This window comes from Nesoenas mayeri (assembly GCF_963082525.1).
Source record: "Nesoenas mayeri genome assembly, chromosome: 13".
Classification (NCBI taxonomy): Eukaryota; Metazoa; Chordata; class Aves; order Columbiformes; family Columbidae; genus Nesoenas; species Nesoenas mayeri.
The window spans coordinates 20621382-20647312 of record NC_137550.1 but is presented as its reverse complement, the minus strand read 5'-3'; the positions used below and the strand labels follow the sequence as shown (position 1 = coordinate 20647312).

The following is a 25931-nucleotide window of genomic DNA, read 5'->3' as shown; positions in this document are numbered from 1 at the left end:
AGCATGTAGGGACATGCCACATTTGCTTGTGCGTAAAATTCCTATCCATGTGTTTTCTTTCAAAAGCAGGGTAAACATACATACAAATATATGTATAAATATATTTGCATATATAATCCATAAATGGACCGCTCGCAGAGCAGGTTGTGTGCAGACCGAGGTCACGGCGCTGCACACAGGTCTGTCCCGAGCGCTGGTGCCTGCAGGGCTGTGTGAAGCTACGACGAGCATTTGTAAGGGACCAGACCTGTGTGATCCGATCCCGCTCAGGACCACAGGCAGCGCAGCTCTGCCGCTGGACAACGCTCGGCCGCGCCCACGGACACCGCGCGGCGCTGGGCAGGACACGCGGCTCCCATCAGCGCGGCCAACGCGCGGCCTGCCAGCGCTCCGGCCTCGCCCGCGCTGCAGCAGAGCCATCAGTCTCAGCTAATTGGAGTGCAGGGCAATTAGCTCCTCGCTTACATGGCTCGTGTAGCCCACGAGCAGGCTGGCAGCTCCGGGATCCCGGCGCACAGCCGGCTCGCACCTTCCCTACCGCCTGGAGGGGCAAGCAAAAGCCATTACATTTCTCCTGGGTGTACAGATAGCCCTCGATGGTCGGCTGCCCGGGGAGCTTGCAGGTCAGGGGGGCTTCCTTCATCCTCTTCTTCAGGTCTTCCAGCTCCTCCCGTGTGCTGGAAAAATGATTCCTGGTCTGTTCAGAGACAATACAAAGAAGCACATCTGAACAGGAACAAAGAGCAACCTTCAGGCATCCCTGCTCAAAATCTACCTGCTCTGGCAGAAATTAACCAGTCCCCAATGTACAAAACGTGGAAGCCACTGCACAAATCCACGTGAAAACTCCAGCTCTGAGAACACCGGGCGCTTACAGCGTGATTGAACAGGTAAGGTTCAACACACCGTGCGTGGAATGGTGTTGAGGAGTCACGACTGGGAGGACACTTGTTCTTTCACTGAAAGAACCTTTCAAAGCCAGGTGAGGCCGAGGGGAGCCCCCGAGCTGCTCTTGGCACCACCGATCAGGTCACACGCGTGTTCCACAAACACGGGCGCCGACCCCTCAACAGATCGTGCTACACTGCTGGGCATGGGGTCACTTTTAAAGAGGGTTTTATGGAACACCTCTCAGACCCATTGACAAGCCAGCAGCAAACTCAGCTTGGCACACATTCACGGCTGCTGTCGCACGGGAATGAGGGTCGGCCACGAAAGACTGAGGACAAAAGAAACAGGACGCAGGTATTTCCCCGTGAGTGCACTCAGCCAGCGAGGGGCTCACCGAGGCACCTCGTAATCTGATACCGTTAACATCAAGACTGGGAGCCTTTTTAGAAGATGTGTACAATTTCGATCTCATGAAATTGGAAGAAATTCTAAGGCTTGTTTATGCACAAGGTTAAACGGTATAATTGCAGTAGCCCGCCTTCCAGACAGAGAAAAGCACGACAACAGCACCTGCTGCAGGCTGTCGTGTGCAGGAAAGGAGAAAACACATGTGAACTGAGAGGGAAATAACTTTATCTGCACCTCCCACAACGCAAACACGGACAGTCAGCTCTGCATGGAAAAGCCTTTTCACCAGAGGCGTCTGAACACAGAGGAGAATGGAAGTCACATGCAAAAAGCACTTCATCTGGGCAGGAACTCACATTCTGCAGGCTGAGCTGGAGCTGCTGTTTGTACGGGAGGAAATCCTGCGTGAGCTCCACCGTCAGGTTGTTGTAGGTAAAGAGGCTGTGCAGAAAAGCCAGCACCTGCGAAGGAGAGAAAGGACGCAGATCAAACTTCTGTATTTCTGCTCAGGAAAGACAGACAGGACACAGAGTTTCAGAATTTACATATACAAATATAATGTTTTTCCTTACAATTTCAGAGTGATGCAAGTTTTAGTGCGACTTATCCACCACAGAGCCCCTAAGGCCCCAGTCTACCACCCACACGCTCGTCCTAATAACACCCACCCAGAACGAAAGACCCTGCAGGGAGAACCAGTGCAGCCCGGCTGCTTGTCCCGAGTCCCACCAGACCCCACGCTTGGCCACGTCCGCGCAAGGACGGAGCCACCCGGGACAGGGTCCTCGGGCACCGGCACCGGCTTGTCCCGCGCGGGCAGCCGAGCGGAGCAGAGGACGATGCTCTCCACGGCAGCTCACGCTCACGCACACAAGGCGTGGAGATAACTCATCGCACAGCGTGCAGCCTGCTCCTCAGGACAGAGCCACGCACAGGAGCAACAGGGCTGTGGCCGCACCACGTGCTCCAGCAAACCCCGGTGAGGCGGTTCAGCCGCAGTGACCCACGTGTGCCAGGTCAGCTCCTGCTCCACCGCCACATTCCCCGGGACCACATCCGGCCTGGTAACTCATCCCGTGTGCTGTCAGCAGCCAGCACACCTGAGCACCAACCAGCACGGCCTGCAGGGAAAGGCAGCTCCTACCGGTTCCACGATGCTGAACTTCTTGCTCTCCTGCACTTCCTGGATCTGGTACACATACTCGAGCGAGGACTCAAAGAAGTTGTGTCTCTCTTTGTCCACCTGAAGGTCAGCCTGGAAAAAGAGGGACAGGTGAAAAAAGAAAATACATCCCATCTAGCTTGACAACTTTTGAGTGGTGTTTGTCTGTCAGCCCACAAGTAGCTCTGTCCCTGCCGAAGAAAAGCCTGCCCAAGGTGTCCAGCGCAGGATCTGAACGCTTTGGAGCAGAAGACTGGAGCACTGGCCATGCTTCTCTCTCCTCCGGCTCCCCTTCAGAACCTCGCTCCCCTCTGCAAGCACAAGGCTTTCCCGAAGCACAGCTGTAATTTCAGCACGGGTTCCTCCTCCACCCGCAGCTGGCGAGGACAAGGCCGCGGCCACGGCCACGCTCCGCCCGCGCGCTCGCTGCGACCCACGCCCGCAGTCCCGGCGCCGCAGCAGGGGGCACGGCGCGGCACGCCGCCTTGCCACGGCTTGCACAAAGTTCGCCTTGCAAAGACGCTTGTAGGTTATCTGACAACTGGTTTGGCAGATCTGGTTTGACCCAGCTGCTCTGATGTGGCTGGAGCGGCTGGTGCCTCCCGTCCTGCCTGTTTGCGTGCGGCGGCAGCGCCGAGGGCACCCCCGGGCACCGCCCCGCAGGCTCCGGCACCCACTGCGGGCTGCCAAGAACAGTCCAAACCAGCTGCTTTTCAGCCAGATCAGCTCCCCGGGCCAGTTCAAAGGCTGCCAGGAGAACTGGTCACTACCCCGCACTGTAAGAACAAGTGATGACAACACTTAAAGCCACCACTGCCATTCAACACGCGGAGAACCGTCACCTCAGCCTCCCTGGTCTCATCCACGCGAACAGGCTTTGGGTAGATTTACTTGTTTATCTGTTTCAGCTGGTTACTGGAGGGGATGGTTTTTCAGCCCCTTTTTAAGATCTAGAGCAGCTGGCGATGCTGTTCAGGACCCGATGGGAGAAAACTCCATACGCACCTCCTGTAACTGGGATTCCTTCTTTTTGGAAGATAAATGCAAATGGCGATCCAGCATAGAATAAAACTTCTCACCATCCTTCTCAAACTTCTTCTTTCTTTCCTGTAGATGCAAGAGTTGAAGCAGAACCAGTCATTGGTGTTTTCCAGACACAATCATGTAACACCACCCGGACCTTTTGTGTAATTCAGTATTCTCATGGCAAGTTTCTGGTGGGCCCAACCAGAACAGGCGGCCACCTGCTCTGACTCACAGCTTGTTGCCCACTCTGGATTGAGTTACGCCTCGAACTGAGCTCTGGCAGAATGACAGCAAGCAGCAGCAAGTTAAACACAAACCAGTGTCGAGAATGAGAGCAAAAAGAGACATTTGAGAACAGAACGCAGCGAGAAGCTGCGCTGGGGCCGCGGCTGCGTGCTCCTGCCCTGCTGTGACCACGAGACCGCGGCGCTGCGGCGACCGAGACGCAACCACGAGCAGGTGCCAGTCGACAAACACTCAGATCAGATGGCAAGTGAGCCATCGGTGGTCGCTGAGAGGCACTTAAATCGCTTAAATAAGGAAATTCCAGCGGGGCAGAGGCCTCATGGTCAGGTCCAAGTAGCTGAGGACTGGTGTATACACACTACAGGGCATCTATAGGATGCCCAAATCCTCTGTCTAGCTTTTGAAGCTCAAGAAAGTGGAAAGCAGGGTTATGAAAGGCCAGCCTGCCGTGGAATTACTGGTATCTTTCAAGTTATGTCCTAAAAGCTCTGAAATGCTGCTCTCTTCGCCCCCATTCAGAAATCCACGAACAAGCAAACTCACACCAACGCCACCGCGACGCAGGGCAGACGGACCCTGCCACGCTGGCTGGTATCAGCGATTCTCCTCATGAATTCAGCAGCGACCGCAAAGTTTGAAGCTGCATTTCCTAAATAAAGTATTTTCTCTATCTCCAGGGGGTTCTCCTGCGGAGTTCTGCCTCCCCGTTCCGCCAGCGTGGGCTGCCGGCCTGCCCGAGATGTCCCAGCGGTGGGGCCCCCAGGGGTTCCACGGCGGGACCTCGGGGCGCGGGCACCCAGCCCTGCCCCGCTCAGCCCGCCGCCCCCGCGCCCGCTGCCCCGGCGCCCCTGCAAGGAGAAACGTTATTTTCTGGTGGGCACGCACGGGCAGACACTTGTAGGTTTTTCACTGGAGTACATGCAGCTTGAAAACCTTTTTACCCCAGTAATTACTCATCCAGTCCCACTGAGACCCTGCAATTACAAGAGCCCTGGAGAGCAGTCAGTGTATCCTCTGGTGTCGTCCTCTGCACTATCGGGGATACGGGAACTCTGTTAGCAAATCCACACCTCAAAAACAGAAATCCACATCAAATCCAGAGGAGCAGAGAGTCCCCCGAGAGCGAAACCCGATTTCAGCAGCCCCACCGCTGCGCGGCGATGCCAGGAAGGGCTGCGAAAACAACCCGCCACCCTCGTGACGAACACCCCGAGCAGTCCGCCCCAACCCGCAGCAGCAAGTGTGTTTGCAAAGCAGCGACTACCACGTCTGCAGGGCCACCCTTGTGCGCTGGCTGTGCCGCCACACGCGTCTAGGGCAGGCAGGAGCCTGCTTGCGCGTCTGTGCCCAGGAGCCACCAAAGGCCAAGGCCGCAGCACCGCGGTGACACGCGGCTGCACCGCGAGCTCCCTGCAGCTCACCGGGGACGGCCAAACCGCGACAGGTCCCCACGTCCCCAGTGACGGAAAGGCAGCTCCAAACCCAGCCAGCCAGCCAGAGCTGTCCCAGGGAGGTGGCACACAGGGGACGGTGCCACCTCCGCGGCCGAGGGATCAGGAACGAGGCGGGCACCAGCTGGAACGGCATTTTTGGCACTAAAAGCGGGCCCGCCAATCATCTCCCACTCCGGCTATTTAACATATAACTGAAAAGCAGAGGGATGAACGACAAATCCCTCCTGATTGTCAAGTCAAAGCTTCTAACAGCTTGTTGGCTGCTGAACAGAGCAAGCCAAGAAAACACAGAAAAACCACCCAGACTGAAGCACAATCTGGAAACATGAGCACAAATTAGCTCCTCATGAATATTCAGCACAGGACAGCACCACCTTCCCACTACCACTTGCCAAGTCCAAGAAGCCACCCAACTGCCATGTATTCTCAGCAGGGAAAGCGGGACAGTGTCACCGCAGGCGACGCAGCCACGGGCAGATCTGCCCGCTGCACTTCCCACCCAGTTCTGCCGCAATCTGCTGCATCTGCACTCGCGACACGGAGAAGCGGCAACGAGCGCAGATGGGGACGTGTTCCCCACCACCCCGTAAAGACAGCGCTGAGGGACCCAAACCCCGGGTTGGCGGGGGAATCGCGAAGCGCGGCTGCAGAGCAGCTGGAAGGCGCGATGGCGGCGGGTCCCACACCGCTCCTCCGCCAGCGGCGCGGGGGAGATGAGAACAGAACCGCGTTCCTACGGAACAAACACCTCGTGCCTGAGTGTAACCGACGGGTGGGATGCACCACCAGCTATTAAAAAAAGATAACTCCTAAAAAGTAAAATGCCGTTGGGGCGCGTAGAAAGAGCATTTCTATAAAACCACACTCGATTTAGCCTGGTCTCTTCCCCTCATCCACTGTGTTCTCTCAAATGCTCCCTAAATCTTGCTCCCACAGATATAAAAACAAGTAGAAGTTACTATCCTCCCTTTTTTCTGAAATAATTATGAATGAAACATTAATAACAGAATTAACTATGTGCTTTTAAGAATACACGTTACCTCCTATGTAAGAACTTTTCAAGAAAGTTTCATTCATTCGGCATCCTAGAGCGTAGTGAACGTTCCTCCAGCAGCTTACAATGAGCCCAAACAAGCCTTTCCCCTTCCATGTTCTTGTTTTGCTTTGTGTTTTCATCTTTGGTTTGGGGTTTTTTCTTAAGAAACAAACCCAAAACCATCTCTTTCCGAGTGGAATCAGAATGAAGCGTGAGCTGAGGCGACACGTCAGACCGGAGCCCCCGCGCGCTCTCCCCTCGCGCGGCGCCGCGGTGCCCCCGCGCCTTCCCCGGGCTGAGACACGCTCCAGCCCAGGGGATCCCAGATCCTCTGCTGTTATTCTCGATGTCTCCACATAGAAACGTTCACCAACAAGCCACGGGAGAAGCACCGACCCGCTGGGTCCGTGGTTAACGTGGCTGGGGGGGCTGCGGCGGGTCCGGTGACAGCGGGGCTGTCCCACGGGAGCGCAGGCTCTGAGCGGGGACACCCCCGCACCGGCACACGGGTTAATGCAGACTCAGATGTGTGAGTCAGACGGGCTGGCTGCAACCCAGCCACAGCCACCACAAAGACCCGATTCAAAGGCTCTTCCTATCTGGCTTCAGCATCTTGCAGAGAGAACAGAAAACATCTCACAGAAGGCGACTCTGCCAAAATACGGGAAGCGAAGCAGAGGGCACAAATTCTGTGTGTCATGTCTCCGGTCTGCTCCACAGCCCGGCCCCGGCCTTGTGCTCACTCTGAAACTCGCACCCGCTCCAGGCTGCAGGGTGGCCCCGGAGAAACCGTCACCTCCCCACGTGTCCCGTCGGCGTGGGCTCGCCGCGAACACGGCGGGTGCACCGCGCTCCCCTGCGCCTCCTGCGCCCTGCAGCTCTGCGGGGCCGCGGCACAGCCCTGCTCGCCGAGGAACGGCCGTGTGCCGCGGCGAAGCTGTGCGGGCACCACGAGCCTCGCACTGCTCCTGCCGGGCGGCAGCGCCGCAGCGACAGGCAGGTACGGACCCACAGGCACTGATGCAGGGTATGGACACACGGGCACTGACCCACAGGCACTGACGCAGGGTACGGACCCACAGGCACTGCCCCACGGGCACTGACGCAGGGTACAGACCCACAGGCACTGCCCCACGGGCACTGACGCAGGGTACGGACCCACAGGTACTGACGCAGGGTACGGACCCACAGGCACTGCCCCACAGGCACGGACCTGCAGGCACAGGGCTCTCGAGCAGAGCACACCCTGGCTGCAGACCAAGTCATCCTCACACACCTGAAGGGCCGCTCAAGAGAAAAACAGCCCGAAAGACACTCCAATACCGTCATCTTAACATTTGCAGACTGTTGCCCTCTTGACTTAAGTGCTCCATAAACAAAGAGGAAAATAAGCTTGACCTTGTCCCCACAACTCCTTCCCATGACCATGTGCTGGCCCTGTTGCTAACGCAGACAGATAACGAAGGGGGTTTCTCTCAGTCCTCGGCCCGTCCACATGCTCAGAACACACATGCCGGCTGCAGAACCCGCTGGTGAGCAGACGTGACCCCGTGCCCGGCGGGCAGAGCCGCGGCTGTGCCGCGAGGCGCCCGCGCGCAGCGTGCAGGGGACGCTGGACAGGGAGCTGATCAAGGGTCGTTTCTCAAACGCTGTATTTATTAAACGTCAAAGACTCCAGATGGGTTGGGCTGAGTCCAAACCCCAAGTGTTCTCCAAAACGTCTCCATTTCTGAGCTGGTTCAGGGCCAGCCCTATTTCAAGCTGCTGCGGAGTAACGTGGAACCTGGACTTCTTGATAGCAAACAAAGGAAAAATAATCTTCTCTGCTCAACATGTGCAGGATTTGCTTTTTATAGTTTGTTTCTTTAAAAGTTTGATCCATCTGAAAGACTCATTAGATGGTTTATTTAAATATTTCATACCAAAAGCCCTACGACTGTGATTCGGTTGGGACTGCCGGCCCCTGCTGCTCCAACGCACGCTTATCCACGGGCAGTATCTTATTCTCAGCAGCGCTGAACTAACAAAGGGGAGAAAGGGGGAGAAGCGAGAAGTATCTCCCGATCACCGGTCGGAACCAGCGCTCCTCGCTCGGGATGGAGACGGCGCTGGAATCAGGCCAGGAGAGAACCCAGAGAATTCAGGAAAAGGTTTTGGAGCCTCTTATGATTGAAAAATCAGACTAAAAGTCACGGTACGGGCTGCCTCGTGCCAGCAGCTGAAAGCGGCACCAGACGGGGAGCTGCTGAAAGCACGAACGCAAAATGTAGTACAACAATCGGCTACTTTTTAAAACAAAACAACGCAAACAGATCAAAAAACTGAATTAAAGCATAGTGATAGAAAACACATCTGCTCAAATCTAAACCAAGCAATCAATCAAGCCTTACCTTGGTGAATCCTATTTGCTCCTTCCGAAAGTTTTCCAAAGGTTTGATCAGCAAATCACTAGCGTTTTGTACCTGCGGTGCAAAGCAAGAGACAGTTTAATTACAGGACACAGATTCATTTTCTCCTGAACAGGGCTGAACAGGGCCAGGTGCCAAGAACTCTCAGATTTTAATGTCTCCAACTTGCACATTGATTCTCTGTCTGTACGTGAAGTCACTTAACCCATCCGTATCCACTTTTCCCCATCTGGAATACACAGACAACTGCAGTCACGGCACAGGAGGCCCTGGGACATGCTGTGACAGCTGGGTGTCCCCAGGCTGCCACCAGCCCTGTGCCCCGGGACAGCCCTGCCAGCGACAGCCCCCGTGGCCCAGACTGTCCCCATGGGACACGGGAAGGTGGAGAACCCGTCCCCTGCCCGCATAGGGGACCCGCGCAGGGGGCCCGGTGGCACTGGCCCGGCCAGCAGCCTGGCCCGAGCTCCCGCCGTGCAGGGGCGGAGGGACGCGCAGCCCAGCAGCACCGTCCTGGCGCCGGAGAGCTCCGCACCCCGGCCAGCCTTCGTGTTCTTCCCGGCACTCGGGCGGCCGGAGAAGCCGGGGCTGGCGCCGCGGCCGCAGGGGGAGCACGTGGCTCTGGGGACCTGTGCAACCGGACCCGCCTGCTTGCACTGGCGAAAATAACCTGAAAATACATCTCGCCTCTTCTTCGTTAATCCTGTTTCATCACAGACCCAGGCTGTTAGCGCTCAGACACACCTGGCTGTGCGGAGCAGACCTGCTGTGACGGGCAGGGCCCTGGGACAGCCTGGCACGGGTGGCTGGGACACCGGGGACAATCTCTCCCCCCCAGCACCTCCCTGTGCTGCCCGGGGCCCATGGCAACGGTGCCGTCACCAAACATGGCACAATGTGCAACATTGCCAGTGCTACCAGCTGCCCTCCCACGGGAAGCTTCACACCAGCATACGCGGTGCTGTGAATTAGCATTAGACACAGCGACGAGACTGTAATTATCAGAGCACAGTTCAGGTCACCTTACCATCATGGACCTCTCCAGCTCTACCTCCTGGAGCAGCTCTGCAAACTCCTTAAAGGACTCGGCTGTAAAGAAGAGGAGAGGCTGGTCAGCGGAGCTGGGGTGCGGCACGGGGCCGGGACAAGCCGCAGTACCCGAACCGGCTGCACCCCCGCATCGCCCTCCAAACGCTTGCCCAAAACCGGAGAGGAGGTGGTGCCTTTTGGCAGGAACCGAGCGAGGCAAGGCCATCGGGGTATTTATTTACACACTGGAGGGGAGTGCCTGCTGCCGGGAGGCAGATAACACCTTGGGAAGATGATGTTAATTAGCTTCATTAGAGTTGTACTGCAAAGCCGGTAAGGCAGGTGGCAGGGAAGCGGCAAATGAGGGGAAGGGGCAGCTGCTGGCCCCAGGGAGCGCGGCGGGACGGGCTCTGCGCGCAGGACGGGGCTCCTGTCCCGCCTGGACGGGCCGGCAGCACCAGGACGGCCCCGGCGCCGCTGCCCGGGCTGGGAGGAGCTGGAGGCCCTTCCCAGGGCCAGGGCAAGTCTGTAAATGGAAACAGCCCAGAATGACAAAGGATGTTCAGCAGCAAGAACAAGGTCTGCATACCTAAAGAAGAAAGGCAGCAGGTACAGAAACGGTCACTGACACTGACACCACATTGACAGCCCCGCTCTCTGCCCACCAAAGGAATATGGGACAGGGCGAGATTTGTGGCAGGGCAGCAAATGCCCCCACCAGGAGATCCCCTGCAGCACCGAAACCAGGATACGGCCCCAGGCCGGGCCCTGCGGGAGGTGTGGGGCAGGGCTGGGCAAACACCTGCCCACGCACACGGGGCTGCGAGCCCAGCGCCCGCGGGAGCCGCCCGCCGCTTTGCTGGGCAGGGCTCCCACGGTGCCGCTCGGCACAGTGCTGGGACGGGTCCCGCAGCCCTGCACACCCCCACACTGCCGGCTGTAACCCCAGAGTGGCCCTGCAAAGCCTGCACGGCTCTGCGCGGCGCTGGAGCGCTGCTGCGCCGTGTAAAGACTGCCTGGGAGGGAAGCACAGCACCCCGGAGCGCCGGGCCGCCGGCACAGCCCCGGGCAGAGCGGCACCCCCGGCCCAGCACACCCGGCTTGGCGGGGAACAGACCGGGGTACAGCGAGGCACGTACAGCAACAGCTCGTCCCATGTATCGGATGCTCTGCCTGCAAACCGAGGGCCCTGTGCCCTCTCCCACAGGCGGTGCCGCAGCAGAAACGCCCATCCTCCTGCTCACCGCCAGCCGGAACGCTGCCGAGCGCCAGCACGGGCTGCCGGGGCAGAGCCTTCCCTCTGCGGTTGCTGAGACAGACACAAACGGGAGAAACCACAGCCTCGTGACACGGCCCCTCCGCTGGCAGCATCAAAACACAACCGTCCTGATGAGTCAGGAGCTTCCGAGCTCTTCCCCAGCAAGGGCCTGGGAGCCGGCACCCGCAACGTCCTCGTGGTCATCACGCCGAGCCGCGGGGCTGACACACCGGCTGTCACCGCGCTTACTCAGGACAGTGAAACCTGACATGTGCACAGACACCGGCAGCCTGAGCCAAGAAAGGAGTTGTCGCAAGCAGAAAAACCCAGGCCTGAACTTAGGAGGAAAATGTCAATGCCTAATATTTTCACTAGATTTCTTTTCCCTTGCTCTGCAGGAAGGCTCCAGGCACACGTTTCCCAGCTGCGGTCACAGAGCAAACTCCACCTCTGTCCTCGCACCACGAACACAGGGCTCAGCCTGCACCACGCTGCCCAGCAGCCGTGTGGGGAGCACTGGGGCAGACCCGCATTGCTGGCCTGGGGACGCTGCTGAACCTGGCAGGGCAGAGCAGGGAGGCTGCCTGCACCCATCTGCACCCCTGCCTGCACCCCTGCCTGCACCCCCGCCCGCATCCCTGTCTGCACCCCTGCCTGCACCCATCTGCACCCCCACCCACATCCTTGTCTGCACCCCTGCCTGCACCCATCTGCACCCCTGCCTGCATCCCCTGTCTGCACCCCCGCCCGCATCCCTGTCTGCACCCCTGCCTGCATCCCCTGTCTGCACCCCCGCCCGCATCCCTGTCTGCACCCCTGCCTGCACCCATCTGCACCCCCACCCACATCCCTGTCTGCACCCCTGCCTGCACCCATCTGCACCCCTGCCTGCATCCCCTGTCTGCACCCCCGCCCGCATCCCTGTCTGCAGCCCTGCCTGCATCCCCTGTCTGCACCCATGTGCACCCCTGCCCGCACCCCTGACCCGGGAGCTGCCCGGGAGCGCTCTCTGGCTGCTGCCCGGAGCCAGGAACATCAGCTGCTCCAAAGCAGAGGAGCTGCGGTTCCTGTGCCTGCGAGGCAGGAACAGCCGCCGGACCGTATCGCTGCGTTCCCCTGGGAAGGAGCTGCTGGTGCGGGTGACAGTCGGAGGGACCACAGCAGTGTGGCTGACGACATCCCCAGGGAAAGGTGCTGCTCACGGCCAACACCGTGAACCCAGCGTCTGCGTCCTGACTCACCCTTGCAGCGCCCAAAGCCCCCAGCTGACCTGGGGGTGTCAGCGCTCTGCCCACGCAGAGAGAAAGAAGTGTGCCATTAGTTCTGTTTCCAGATCAAACACGGCCCCTGAAGTACAACAAGAAGTGCCTGTGGATGTTTTGCTTCGTTCCCATATCCTGCACATCGAATGAGCTCCCACGCAGATCTCTGGCATCCCTGGGGAGACGCCAACACCCTGCTGTGGGGTGGGGAGCCGGGAGCCTGGCAGGGCGGCTGGGAGGAACACAGCACAGGCTGGGAAACCGGGGACCGCTTCTCCAAACAGCAAAACAGACATTCCCCAACCAAAACAGAAGTAGGGAAGCACACTCATTTCAGCACGGAGTGTTTCACATGTGCTGTGATCTCCTGTGCTCCTCCACCCACGATCCCACATTCAGCCTCGGCCACTTCCAGCAGTTCTCTGCACAGCCCCACGGCAGCAGCCCCCGCCCGCAGTCCCTGCTCCCACCCGGGACACGGGGGCTTGTCCCCCCAGCCGAGCAGGGACTCTCCTCTCCTTGAGCGGCTCTTTGCTTCAGATCCCGCTGCTCCCAGGAGGAGCATTCATAAGGCAACGGTTTCCCCTCCCTTATTCAGATGTGTTTGGAAATTCAGCACCTCTACTGTTAATTTGGAGGGTGACTCATTTCCAGCGGGTTTCACCTAGAGACTTTCCATAAAGGAAATCGGATTTTGAACGGCAAGTTGCAATCTGTTTCAGATTGCTTTAAATAAAACAACCCCAAGAACAGGCTTCACTTCCTTCCCCTTTCGACCACGGCCGAGAGACCTGACATCAGCAATATCGGCTTTGCCACTGCTCTTCAACAGCAGCCTCACAAACACCTCCTTTTTTGTTCTTATTTTCGGGTGTCTGGCCCCGGAGCAGCCCGGGCGATGCGCTGTGCCCCCGCCACGGGCACCCCAGGGTGCTGTCCCACGGCCAGGGTCACAGCGGGGGCTGGGGGATGCTGTCCCCCCAGCACCCGCACCCCGCACCGGCCGCTCAGCAGCGCTGGCTGGGCCCGGAGCAGGATTCCTTTCGACAGCGCTGGCTTTAGGGCAGTGAGGCCATTCGGTGTAGCGTCTGGTGCAGCTGTGCCACCTGCACAGTTACGTGGGGCTGGCAGGGACCTAAAATGGCTTCAGGATGGCTTATCCCATAGCAGACGTAGGGAGCAGTACGATGCTGGTGCCACAGGTTCCCAAGGCACAGACTGGCCGTTATTTTCCACACAACACATGCAGCGATTCCTTTTTCCCAGCAGTCTGCAGCCTGGTCCCTTTTCCAGGGCAGTGCTGGTGTTGCGGGTGTTTCCAGCAGAGCGAAGGCAGCTCCGGGAGCAGCGCCCGCCCGCTGGGACGGGGCTGGTGCCCGGCGCACCGCGCTGCCAGCGCAGCCGCGGCACGGGGCGCGGGGCTGGCGGGCAGCCCGAGCGCGGCGGCACGGAGCAGCGCTGGAGCTGCGGCAAACAACTCCCACCCGTTATCCGCTGAACTGGGAATGCGAAACTCTACCCATGAAAGTTCACCTTTGGAAAATACACTAGGGAATCACTTCTTTTTTTCCACTGCAAGTAACACGATGCGTGTGCTGTGCAGTGACCGGCACGGGATGCTGTTGGAAAGCCGTCAGCGCAGGCACATTCCTAGAGAAGGAGAGGCCTTCTCATTACTGAGTTTGCATCAAACACTTACCAATATTAATCTCATCATCCGTTAGCGTGTCACCAATAAAGTCGAACTGAAAGGACTGCAAAGTCTGGGAGAACTTCTGTACTGCCGAGGAGTAACCTGGAAGAGGACAGAGCAACAAGGCTGTGTATTTCTGCAACTGTTATACAGAAGGAGCAAGTCTTAGAAATTTAGCCTGAATGGAACAAAACTATAGGGAGGTGGTTAGAAAACCCCACAGGCATCATGAATTCCAGCACTTCAGCAAACATCACGGTGTTAATGACCACTAAAGGCTACAAAGAGCACTTGTTTTGCTTTTCTTTCTCGGTGTTGTTGAAAACGCTTCTACAATAGTGACGGGTGCACCGAACCGCACAAGCAGCCCCTCGATAGCCTCGTGTGCTGCGCACAGGGAGGGACCGCGACGCGCTGCTCCTGCGGGAAACACGCGGCTCCACGGCAGCAGCCGGCACAGCACAGGGCACCAGCCGCATCGCTGCACTCGTTACTCCATTGCAGACCCAGTAACAAAGGAACTATCACCACGGCAGCAAACACGGGTTTTCTGAAACACTGCTACAAAGGGGAGAGAAAAATTTGACAACGCTGAACTGAATGCTGGGGAAAGAAACGAAGTGCTGGTGCGGGATCCCGGCGGGTCCCCAGCTGCTCCGCTCCCCGTCCCCGGGCAGGGGCGCCCGAGCCCGGGGCACACGGGGACAGCCAGGTCCCCGCTTTCCCCTCAAAGGCCTCATTGAGCAGTTTCCTCCCAGGGGTCAAACCTTTGCTCCTGAATGGGCAGATTCAGGCCTGAATGTCGCTTTTTAAGCACAGCTGCCGGGGGGCTGAGCGCGCGCAAATGGGGAACTCCGGCACAGAACGGTGTCATTGATTTGGTGGAAAACCTCAGCAAATAATTCACTCTCAGTCCCCACAGCCTTCACTCCAGGCTGGGGCCGCAGGCTCATCCAGCTGGCGCTCAGGGAATCTTTGTTTGTCCCCACAAACCCTCCTGGCCCCCCCGGGTGCTGCTGACAGCCCCTGCCCGGCCCCTCCTCGCTCCTTGGCCATGGCCATTAGCGGGTGAACCCCCGTCACCCCGTTTAAATGCCCTCCGACCCAGCGCTGGCTCCAGAGCAGCCCCTCCAAAAGCCAGCGGTACCCACGACAGCTCCAGCACCCCCCGGCCGGCACGGCGCTGGATCCGCCACGGCTCCTCCCGCCCCGCGGGGCGTCTGTCCCTCTGCCCGGTGTCCGTCAGACCGCGCTGGCGGTGCCGGGTTTGCAGGCGCCGCGTTTCCATCGCGGTGTCAGCACGTTGTTCAGCCCGGCACCGGAGACGCGGCCTCGGCCAGCTGTGCGCCTCCGGTTTATAGACACAGGAGCAGAGAAGGGCTTGAAAAAGCCAAACACAATATATTTTAAACAGAAGATTAAACAGGAGAAAATCAACCGTATAGCTGATTTAAGTTACGTTTTCGTTTCAAAAGGTTTTCTGGCCTGAAAGTTTATTTGCCAGTTGTCTAGCTGAAGGAAATCCAAGTGGACGTGCTATAAACCACATCTCACATTAGCTTAATAGTGGAAAAAAGAATGAGCGCCCCTTAATTCGTTCAGTGCTGTTTGCTTTTGCCTGGGATGAATAACGTTTTTCATTTTGGGGAGACATCCCCATCCTCGTGTTCAGCAAAGCTGGTGCAGGAAGCCCGTGTGGCAGCAGCGACCCTGGGTGCTCACCGCGCCGTGCCACCGCGCTGCCGGGGCTGCCGGGCCCTCCCTGTCCCACGCCGAGGTGACAACCACCAAGGACATCCCTGGGGGAGCCGCCTGGTGCCCAGCACCAACCCCAGCACAGCAAAACAGCCGTGGAAGTCGCAGGGGTAGGGGAGGAGAGGCCGGTGCGGAGGCAGAGCCAGTGCCTGGCCCGGCTCCCGGGCCGGTAATGGAAAGCAGACTGTACGGACCAGCGCGCCTGGGCCCCGCACACGTACGGAGCCCTGGCTGAACGCCGGCTGCTCGCAGAGCTACAGACGCGCGGGACGGACAGCATCGGGTGCTGCGCCGGCGTTAACCATGGGCTGTTTGGGGGGGAATCAACACGGGGTGACTCGCAGCTGCCTCACTGCAGCAGAGCCCGACGGCGACGGCCACCGACGGAACGGAGGATGCTCGCACCCGGGGACTGTCCCCCTCCCTGCGGGGTCCTGTGTCCCCCAGGGTCCTGCAGCCGGGACAGCACCGGGGCCTGATGTGGAGCACAGAGCATCGCCACGCGCTGCTCAGAGACACCCGGCGAGGAGTCACCCCTTCCCGCGGTGGCACCCGAACAGTGGCATGGTGACACCAAGGGACAGGGATGGGGGGGCTGGAGAGAACGAGCTGAGCTCCCACAGCACGAGCACTGCAAACCAAGGAGGGACACCCCGCAAACCAAGTGGTGACACCCTGCAAACTGAGCAGGGACACCCTGCAAACCCAGCGGGGACACCCTGCAAACCCAGCGGTGACACCCTGCAAACCGAGCGGTGACACCCCGCAAACCGAGCGGGAACACCCTGCAAACCGAGTGGGGACACCCCACAAACCGAGCGGGGACACCCCGCAAACCGAGCGGGAACACCCTGCAAACCGAGCGGTGACACCCCGCAAACCGAGTGGGGACACCCTGCAAACCGAGCGGGAACACCCTGCAAACCGAGCGGTGACACCCTGCAAACCGAGCGGTGACACCCCGCAAACCGAGTGGGGACACCCTGCAAACCGAGCGGGAACACCCTGCAAACCAAGCAGGAACACCCTGCAAACCAAGTGGTGACAACCCGCAAACCAAGGGGGGATGCCCCACAAACACAGGCAAAGCCCCCGCAGCCCCAGCCTGCTCTCTGTGCAGCTCGGCCTGTTTCCATGGAAACGCACCAAACTGAATTCGATCAGGGATCCTCTAGGACCGTTCTTCCTCGCAGCGTCCAGTAAGCGATGCAACGCCTGCAATCTGCAGTCACGACAACCTGCTCCCCTGGGAAGAACGGACCCCCCTGCACAGAGCCCCCCGAGCTGTGCCCGCCGGACGGGGCAGCAGCTCCCGCCGCACCAGGCTCGGTTGGCACACAAAGAACTTTCCGGTTGTGTTTCTGCACGTACAAACACACCTCCAGAGGCTGCAGCATGGAAGGACGTGCCCCACAGCCCAAAGACCTGGCTGAGACCCCCCCTTCAGCCTTTCGCAGCAGCCGTAGTAACCAAAGACTACGAACAAACACTGTTGCTATCTTTGCAAAACCCATGGGCTTCTGAGAAAGCACAGATTGCGACCGGGACGTGGCTGTGCTTCTGCTTTTTCTCCCCAATGCTTAGAACTTAAAACAGAAGGAAACCACTGCGGCAGGACAGAGCCCGCGGGGACACAAGCCAGGGACCACCGCACGCGGCCACCGGGACAAGAGGGTGCGCCCAGAGCACGGAGACGCTGCTTGAGACAGCACAGATGCGCATCTTGAATTGGCTCTGCACTCCTCAGGAGGGCCACGCTTGTTTAGGATCCTATCTGTACAACTGCAACGGTTCCCTGTTGGTGAGAGAGGAAAACACGTCCCTGAGTGCCTGGCAATGGAAGTGGCAGTGACAACCCGCTGGTGACAGCTACGGGGCCAGCAGGAGCAATGTGCCCAGGAGGGCTGTGCGCAGAGCGCCTCGGGGCACAGGGACGTGGCTGTCACAGAGATGCAGGGAAAGCAGTATGAGTTCTAGAAATGAACCATTTTAGAACGCTGAAAACAACAGAACTCTCCCGAGCTGCTGGTTCCCCCGTCCCTGCCCCCAGTGACCAGCGACGGCTCCGCCGTCCACAGGAACACCCCGAACGGTTCCGAGCTCCGGCAGTGCAAGCAAACAGATCCATGTACGGAGGAGACTCATTTTTGGATTTTGCTTTTTTCTTCTCTAGCCTGAGAACAGAAATATCAAAACCAGCCACACGCTCTTTTTTTCTTTCAATTAAACAAACAAAAGACAATAAAAGTTCGTTCTGTACTTCAATAAGAGCATTTTAAGCCAAGGGCAAGTTTTAGGGTAAGGAACTGAACTCTGAAATGCAGTTTTTCAGGGGAACGCTGCCAGACCCTGGCACACGGCAGCTGCGGACGCAGCTCCATTTCTTCCTTCCCAGCACTTGGTGACTATGGGACACGTTCCGTGTCGTCGCGGGTGGGACACACAGCCCACGAGAAGCAGCGCTCTTCCTGCAGCGCGCACGGGGACGGCTGCGACCCGAGGGACCAGAACATCCCACCAAGCCCACACGCGCCACCAGGAACTCAACGCGGTGACCACGGAGCGCGCAGCAGCGCTCCGCACCGCTGAACACAAACCTCTGGTGACTTCTACAGAGGGGGGAAAATAACCTTCCTGTCAGCCTCTGGATGGTTCCAAATCTACACCAGCACCTTGCGAGGCAAACAGCACTCCTGCTGCTCCATACGAGAGAGATGTTACCGCTAGGTAATTAAACAACAACCCAGCACTGCACAGACAGCACCCTGTGCTAACCCACGGCAAGGGGGCTGCGAGCGCCCCCAAGGCTTTCGGGATGCTGCGGGGATTCAGAAGCACCGACACATCTCACAGAGGCCATTTGCACACCCTGGCACGGGTTTGTGTCACAGACGCCATCCGCACACACTGATATAGGTTTGTGTCACAGACGCCATCCGCACACACTGATATGGGTTTGTGTCACAGAGGCCATTGCACACCCTGGCACGGGTTTGTGTCACAGACGCCATCCGCACACACTGATACGGGTTTTCCACTTGCCAGCATGAACTTCTAAAAATAACTGGCTATATTTAGCTGTACTTTACAAATCTCTTGCAAAGGAATTTGCTGAATGTCTAATACCTCTGTTACACACTTATCGCTTCTAATCAGCCCTTTGTTGACTGAGTCTTCCACAAGCTGCGATTTCACCATTGGTCAGTGCAGCCCGGGCTCCATGGAGAAGAGCGCGGCTGTGGTTCAAGTACAAACACATTTTTCGGGAACCTTCTCTACCGAGGGACCTTTTGCTTTGCAAGCTGGTTATTGGCTGCTGTGCCACCACCTAAACTTACAGCCCAACTACTCCCCGCTTCCTGTCCTCAACCTCATCTTTCATCCTCATAAACTCTCCTCCTTGATAAGTCCACAAACTTGTTTGACAAGCTTACTTTATTTATTTAGTAATTAAAAAAAAAAAGACCAACACAGCAATTCTTCCAATTGATCGTGTATTTTTCATGCTTATCTCCCTTACCGACCGAAGGGAAAGTGCCGCAGCCAAGCTGCCACACCGCGGCAAAGCCGGCAGAGCTGGTCACGCTGGCCGCAGCCCAGGGGGTGAATGCTCAGCGCGGCTCTCCCGGCCGCCTCGGGCTCCGCTCCGACCGCTCGCAAAACACACCAAAACAAACCCAAGCGAGCAAGGCTGGAAGGACAACGACACTTTGGGAGGTATTGGTCTGTTTTGGAGAAATCTGGATGCAGGTGACAGGGGTTACAGTTTTGGGGGAGAATGATACGCTCTTTCCCCACCTCTGATTAAGTGAACACTAATTATCCAGCACCACTTTCCTCCCCTAGACCTTCCTAGTGATCGATGCCGTTGATCAGGAAGACGAGCAGGCAGCAAAGCCACCGTTCTCCCAGTGACTGGTTTGTACTGGTCTCCTGGAGAGCGGCACTTGAGCCCATATTTGTAATTTTTTATAAACATTTTCTATGGATTCGTTTCTCATGATGTTTGTCCCGGCAGCGCGGGCCCCCGGCGCAGCCTGTGCCGCACAACCCCCGCTGGCACCTTCACGCTCCCCGCGACAAGAGGTCAAACCACACTGGGAATACCTGAACTCCTCAAAAGGCCATTTCACCTCTGGTATTTTCTGGCCTTTCAAACCGCCCTCGCGGCCCCGCAGAGCTGGAGGGCTCCAGCGACACTGCAAAAAGAGACGAGGCAGCGCGCCCAGAAGGCACGGCCAGCTGACACGGGAGTCCAGAAAGATTAGCAGCCTTGGAAATCGGCAAAAGCGCTGAAACGCATGTTAAGAAATAATGCAACTATAATTTGTCCCAATTGTGTGTGTCATGACATCCATCCGGTACGTCAGAGGGGAAACGATCCAGTTTTACCCCGGGTCACAGACAAGGTGCAGCAGGAAAAGCTCCGCGGCCCCGGCAGAGCGAAGGGGCCGAACGGCGCGGCTGCCCCAGCCCCATCGGAGGTGATTTCACCCCAAACTCGCACACCCGCAATTCCTTCCGGGGCAACCCAGCTCCGGGAAAGCCTGACCATTTAGGAAATTATCACTTTCTGTATTTCGGTTAAGGTGACGCAGAGGAAAACACATTTCACAAGGACCACCTGACTGCAGCACCCAAGGGTGCTGGGAGGTGACACCGCGAGCACCGCGCTGGCACAGCCGGGACAGGGTGCTGCAGCCCAGCTCAGCACCACGCACACCTCCAGGGCCAGACTCGGCCCAACCGCTCACGTGAGCTCTCACAGCAATGACCAATTTTTAGCAAATGCTCAAAGGGCCACAGACACAGAGAAGATTCACCGAGGAGAAAACGCTGGCGCAGCCGCCTGGTCCCCCACGGACCAAAACCCGAGCACGGGGGCCTGGCTGCGGCTCCACCGGCACCAAGTGCAGACCACCTGGTGTGCAAATACAGCCCCCAAAAAGCTGAGTCACAGAAAGCAAATGAATTTTCTCGTTCCCGGGGAGGAGCAGCTGCTGAGCTGGGGCCGACCAGCCCATCTCCCGCGGGCAGCACCAGCACCGCACACGGAGCGGCCGCCCAGCCAGGACAGCCCAGAGCTGCACAAACCCTCGCGGCGCTTCGGCGCCCGGCGCTCCCAGCCCCACCAGCAGCTCCGCGAGCTCTTGGCACGGTGCTCTGGCGTAAGCGCAGGAGAGGGTGTGCTCCAAGAGCCGCGGCTCCCTGCCGCACAAGCAGTACGAACGCAGGAAAACAAACACGAAAACAACAGCCTGTTATCCGGGGCAGAACGTTCGCAGTCCCCACAGAGACATCGCATGATCTGCGGAGCCCCGGGACGCGGCTCCCGCGGCTCTCCGGCAGCCGCCTTCCACAGGGCAGGGCCGGGAGAGCCGGCGCTTGGCAGGCAGCTCGGCGGCACGGCCAGCGGCACGGCCAGGGCTCGCTCCCCGCACGCCATCGCCTCAGAGTTTCCTTCCATGGGGGCGCGGGGAGAAGGGGCAGGAGCCAGATGAGTCACACGCCGCCGAGGGAAGAGTCGCCAGCAGCCCAGGGCGATGCGCACGGGGCAGCGCGGGGAGCCGCATCCCTCCTGCCGCGGGGCCGCGAGCAGCCGCTGAGGGGGACACCGTGCAAATCCAGCACCCCTGGGTGGGTTCACGAGAGCCCCCCCACCTTTGGGCACCTGTGCAGCCCCACATCCCACCACAGCTCGGTGACCCCCGCACCCTGCAGGTCCCCAGTCCGTCACTTGATGCCGCAGGAATACATCATGTCCCCTGTTCTCCATTTTCACAGCTACGTGGTTCAGTAAGATAACAGAATTACTTGTTTTAAAAATATCCAGCCTCAGCACTTCGTAATCAGCCTTGGCTGGAGGAACAGGATAAAGAAAAAAAAAGGAGAGAGAACAGACTGTAAAGAGCAACTTGAATTCTGGGCTTTACTTATTTTTACAAACATTATCTCAGGCTACTCAGCTGCTCTTATTGTGATTCAAACAACTCGTGACTGCACATTCACCTGCGTGGGGATCGCGGTGATAAGAAGGGCGGCCAGACGCACGGGCAGCGCTGGAAGGTTCCGCAGCCCCGGGGTCGCCGCTGCGAGGGGCGCGGGGACAGCGCGGGGGTCTGCGAGCAAAGCTGGGCCGCTGTGAACAGCCCGTTAACACCACCACAACAATGACAACTTTCCAAAAGCTTTTTTTCCTTCATACGTATCAGAAACTCAGAAGGTTGACATGTTTTAAACGTTTGTTTCATGCTTTGTAAGAAAAATAACTGCTGCCCGTGTAATTCCAGCAGTAGTTTCAAAGGCGCTTTCACTTCGGCACGTTCAAGGTCTGCACAGCAGCTCTGCTTGGCTGCAGGGAAGGAGCCTGTCCTTTTCCTATGAACCGCCTGTTCCTCAAGCTGTGCAGGAACTCGTACTTCCCAACGGCAGCGCTGACCCCCGACACCCCTGCCCCGGACTGCCCACCGCAAACCCAGCCCTGGGCACCCCGGTGCGGGTGACAGGGACAGGAGGGGACACGGAGGGGGCGGCTGTGACCAGCAGCAGCCAGCAGCTCTCGGGGGCGCGGGATCCCACCAGCACAGCAAAGCGACGTGCAGGGCGAGCAGATCGATCCAGCCTGAAGCAAAACCAACGGACACCGCAACCGCCCCGCAGCGGGAGCGGCACATCTGTCTGCTCCGCGTCCTTCCTGCTGGCGGCAGGAGATACGGCTCCGGCTGGGCAGGGCTGGCTTTGGGAAGGGTTTTCTGTTCTTTTCTTTTCTATTGTTTCTCAGTTTCTGGTTAAAAGCGTGTCTGGTTTAGATTTGCACCAACTTGGGGCCCTAGATTCTGCGCACGGTGCCTCCAGCCCAGGAAAAGGAGCTGCCCCACGCCTGCCTCCCTGCTCCTGGCCGCCCCCGGTGCTCACCAGGGACGCGGTGCCGCCGGCACACCAGCTGCAGCCCACCGCTGACATACAGACACAGAAACCTGCTTTGCAAGCTGAGCATCGCTTCGGAGCTGCTGCAGCGGACGGGGAACCCGAGTGCAAGTTTTAGTCAAAGGCAGAAACAAAGGCCCACAGAGGGAAAAAAATAAAGGTGATGTGATTTTCTCAGTGGAAGGAATCGCATTTGGTGGATATCGTTATGTACACACCATTAGGCCAAAGACACCAGAGCACTTCCAGTATCACTTCTGTAAATGGTATTGTGTGTTACCAGCACTGCAGAGTTCTGTGGTCTCTCCCACTACACGCAGAGTTGATCTCCCAGCTCAGGGTCTCCATGTGAAGGGGTTCCAGGTGTTCCTGCTGCCGCCGTTGCCATAAGACGGTGCAAAGCACAGTCCGCAGCGCTGCAGCACCGCGACGCTCAGCCGCACACAGGCCCCCAGATCTTCGGAAGACGTTTGCACTGTAGTACCGCGTGTTTCTCTTCTGCAGGGCATCCTGGTTCCCGGCTAAACCACCACATTCTCGACGTCCTTAACTTACTGAGTGTAACTGGTTTAGGTCTAGGAGCTGTCTAGTTCCACGCAACATTACTCTAAAGCAACTGATGGGTTTTAAGCTGGATACAGGTCTAACGCCTCCTCGGACAACTAAAGCGGAGAAGTTAGGAGAAAATTTCACGTTTTCAGCCGTAACCAGAGCCCTTAGTGGATGAAACCCCCAGCGAGGACCGAGACCAGCACGGAGCAGCCCGGTACAAGGAGAATACATTATTGCTAGAGGGGAGTGATGTATTTTCCAGCAAGTCATTTTTCCCCCCACTATGTCCAGCAACAGCTCAGCGCTGGCTGCTGTGCGCAATGTGCTCCGGGAGGACAGGGACGGTGTCCCAGGCCCTGCAGCCCCAGGGAGCCCCTCCCAGCGCCCCCAGCACCGCCGGGAAGCCACGTCCACAGGGAAACACGAGACCCCAGGGATGCTTCGGAGGGAAAGTGCAGGGAAAGTGCAGGGGACGGCCAGCAGGGCTGTGTCTGCGTGTCTCCTCTGAGATCCCTTCCCAGCCTCCTTCACTAGGAAGGTGCCTGATGAGACAGCGGGGACAACACCCATCGAGTCGCTTGCTCCACCTGCAGCTCCAGGCTCAGGTTCCCCCTAAGCCGGTTTAAGAACAAACAGCATCTCCAACTGCAGTGACAGCAAAGAGACCAAGATAATGAAGCCACCGAGACCTTGTTCAGCTGATTACACCCAGCCAGGGCCAATTCTTTGTTTGGAGAGCCATGCCCGCTGGCGTAGGGTCTGATCCTGCACCCACCCATGTCGAGGCTCAGGCACCGACTGATGCAAGGATACAGTCGGCGGAGAAAGGAGAGAACACAGCGATTTTTAGGTCAGATCTGCTCAGCAGCAGCTGCATTGCTGACCCGGGCTCGCGAGCAGCCAGCGGCACCAGAGAGCCTGCTCTGTGAGCCTGGTTCGGGCTCCCGACTCCCCGGGGTATCCTGCGCCACTTCCACGAGACAGAAGGGCTCTGTGCACCCACACGGGCCGTTTCTGTGCACATCTTCATTAACGTGCCATATGCTGGCCCACAACTGAGCTGTCTTTGTGGGATGGGGTATTTTTAACGCAGGCGCGGCGGAGCCGAGCCGGGAGCGCAGAGCTAATGTTTGCTGCAGGGCGGCAGCTCCTCTCGCACCAGGAGAGGGGCACGCGTGGGACACGCTCGCTCCTCCTGCCTCCTTCCCAGAGCCCCAGGTTTGCTCAGGTGTCAGCGAAAACCAGCATCTAGCTCCACCACACTGTAGTAACAAAGCTTTGTCTCTACAGACTTTACACGACCCAGCACCCAGGGTTTCTGCAGGAACCGGGCAGACAGGTCACGCCAGGGCTGCCTCCACCTCATTAAATACCGCGTTCTGCCGTCGCTCTGCTTTCTGCATCCAGAGCATTAAACCCTCCAGCAGCACCTCTAGCAAGGGCACAGAGCCGCTGAGAACAGGTCTGCCATGCTGCGTCCCCACGGACAACGAGCCCGTTCTCACCCGCAGCACCAGCGGCGGCACCTTCCCGGGGTCCCCGTTCTCCCATTCCAGGGCAGAGCCCACGCAGTCCCTGCCGATGCCGCCGTGTGCTCCGCAGGCGCGGGTGACTCTCGGCATCCCGAGTTATCCCTCCAGGACACAGCACCCGTGCTGCCCGGGGGCCAGTAACCAACGTGCAAAGACTGGAGCAATCTGCAAAGCTTTATGCAGCACAGAAATCGAGCTCAAAACCACATGTGCAACGTTTGCATGAGAAGTCAAAGCTCTCCCAGCTTCAAAGACCAGTTTGCACCACGGCAGCACTAACACATTAATGAGAAAAGTCTCACAATGACATTTCTCAAACTCCATTTGATATACAATTGCAAAATAAGATCAAAGACTGGGAGAAATAGATGGTTTTGCATTACCACACACAGACCAGAGCACAGCAAGCAGGAGAGATTACCAAAAAAGTGACATATTGAGCTGCAGAAATCAAATAATGTAAAGCAGCTCTTCTTCGAACAACCGGGAAACAGGAGTACGTGCATTTGTAAAACAAGCAACTCATTCAATGAAAACAGTGCACCTTCCAGCCAGACAGCCCTGGACGCATTTAATATCGTGCATTTGCAATCCCACAGTACTTGAATGACTTGTTTAAAAAAAATTGCACTCAAGTTCACATATTAATTTTCTACATATATAATTATGGTGAACTAATCTACCTGTGAAAGGGCTACAAAAAAGTCAAAAGACATCCAAAAATCTCCATACAGAAGTCACCAAAGTAGCACTGACTAGGTGCTGGACGCCCAGCTTGTGCTGCTGACATGGGAATGTGATACCAGGGGGTTTTCTCTTTTGGCTTCTAGGGGCTGGGAGGCAACCTCAGCTGGCCGGACACGTTCCACACCACCCGCAGCAACCAAGAGAAGAGCAACACAGGCGCTCCTGCTGCCGCAGACAACGCGGACCGCGCGGCTCCTCCCAGCGCAGAGCTCAGGGCCCCGCAGAGCCCCACGAAAAGTCACGCTCCCTTTTTTCCCCTATTACTCGGCAAGCGGAAAATAAAAGACAACTTTGGGCGGTCTCAGGTTTTCGAGTCCAAGTATGGGCTGTGTTTACAGCAGGTCACGTAAAGCCCAGCAGACCCTCCTCTCCCGCAATGAGGAACTGCGTTTCTTTCCTTGGGAGCCTGCACGGGCTCTGCTGCGCTTGCAGAGCCCACGGGGCTGCGTGCGCTCGTGTGCAGCCCCCGCTGCGCCCCCGGCTTCTGCTCCAGCCCCGCGTCAGCTGAAGCCTCTGCCAGCTGGGGACAGCAGGTGCTGGACGTT

At 58.0% G+C, this 25931-nt stretch overlaps 1 protein-coding gene across 2 annotated transcripts in view; it reads right to left on the bottom strand.

Annotated features, from left to right (window-relative positions):
• Positions 1–25931, bottom strand: part of OPHN1 (oligophrenin 1) — a 53460-nt gene that overhangs the window by 25134 nt on the left and 2395 nt on the right. For both annotated transcript variants that reach the window (XM_080352620.1, XM_080352621.1), the window contains exons 2-8: positions 13880–13975; positions 9659–9720; positions 8614–8685; positions 3467–3568; positions 2444–2554; positions 1656–1760; positions 568–697 (exon numbers count right to left, since the gene is read on the bottom strand). In XM_080352620.1, coding sequence (XP_080208746.1) covers positions 568–697; positions 1656–1760; positions 2444–2554; positions 3467–3568; positions 8614–8685; positions 9659–9720; positions 13880–13975 — 678 coding nt within the window. The remainder of the gene's footprint in view (positions 1–567; positions 698–1655; positions 1761–2443; positions 2555–3466; positions 3569–8613; positions 8686–9658; positions 9721–13879; positions 13976–25931) is intronic.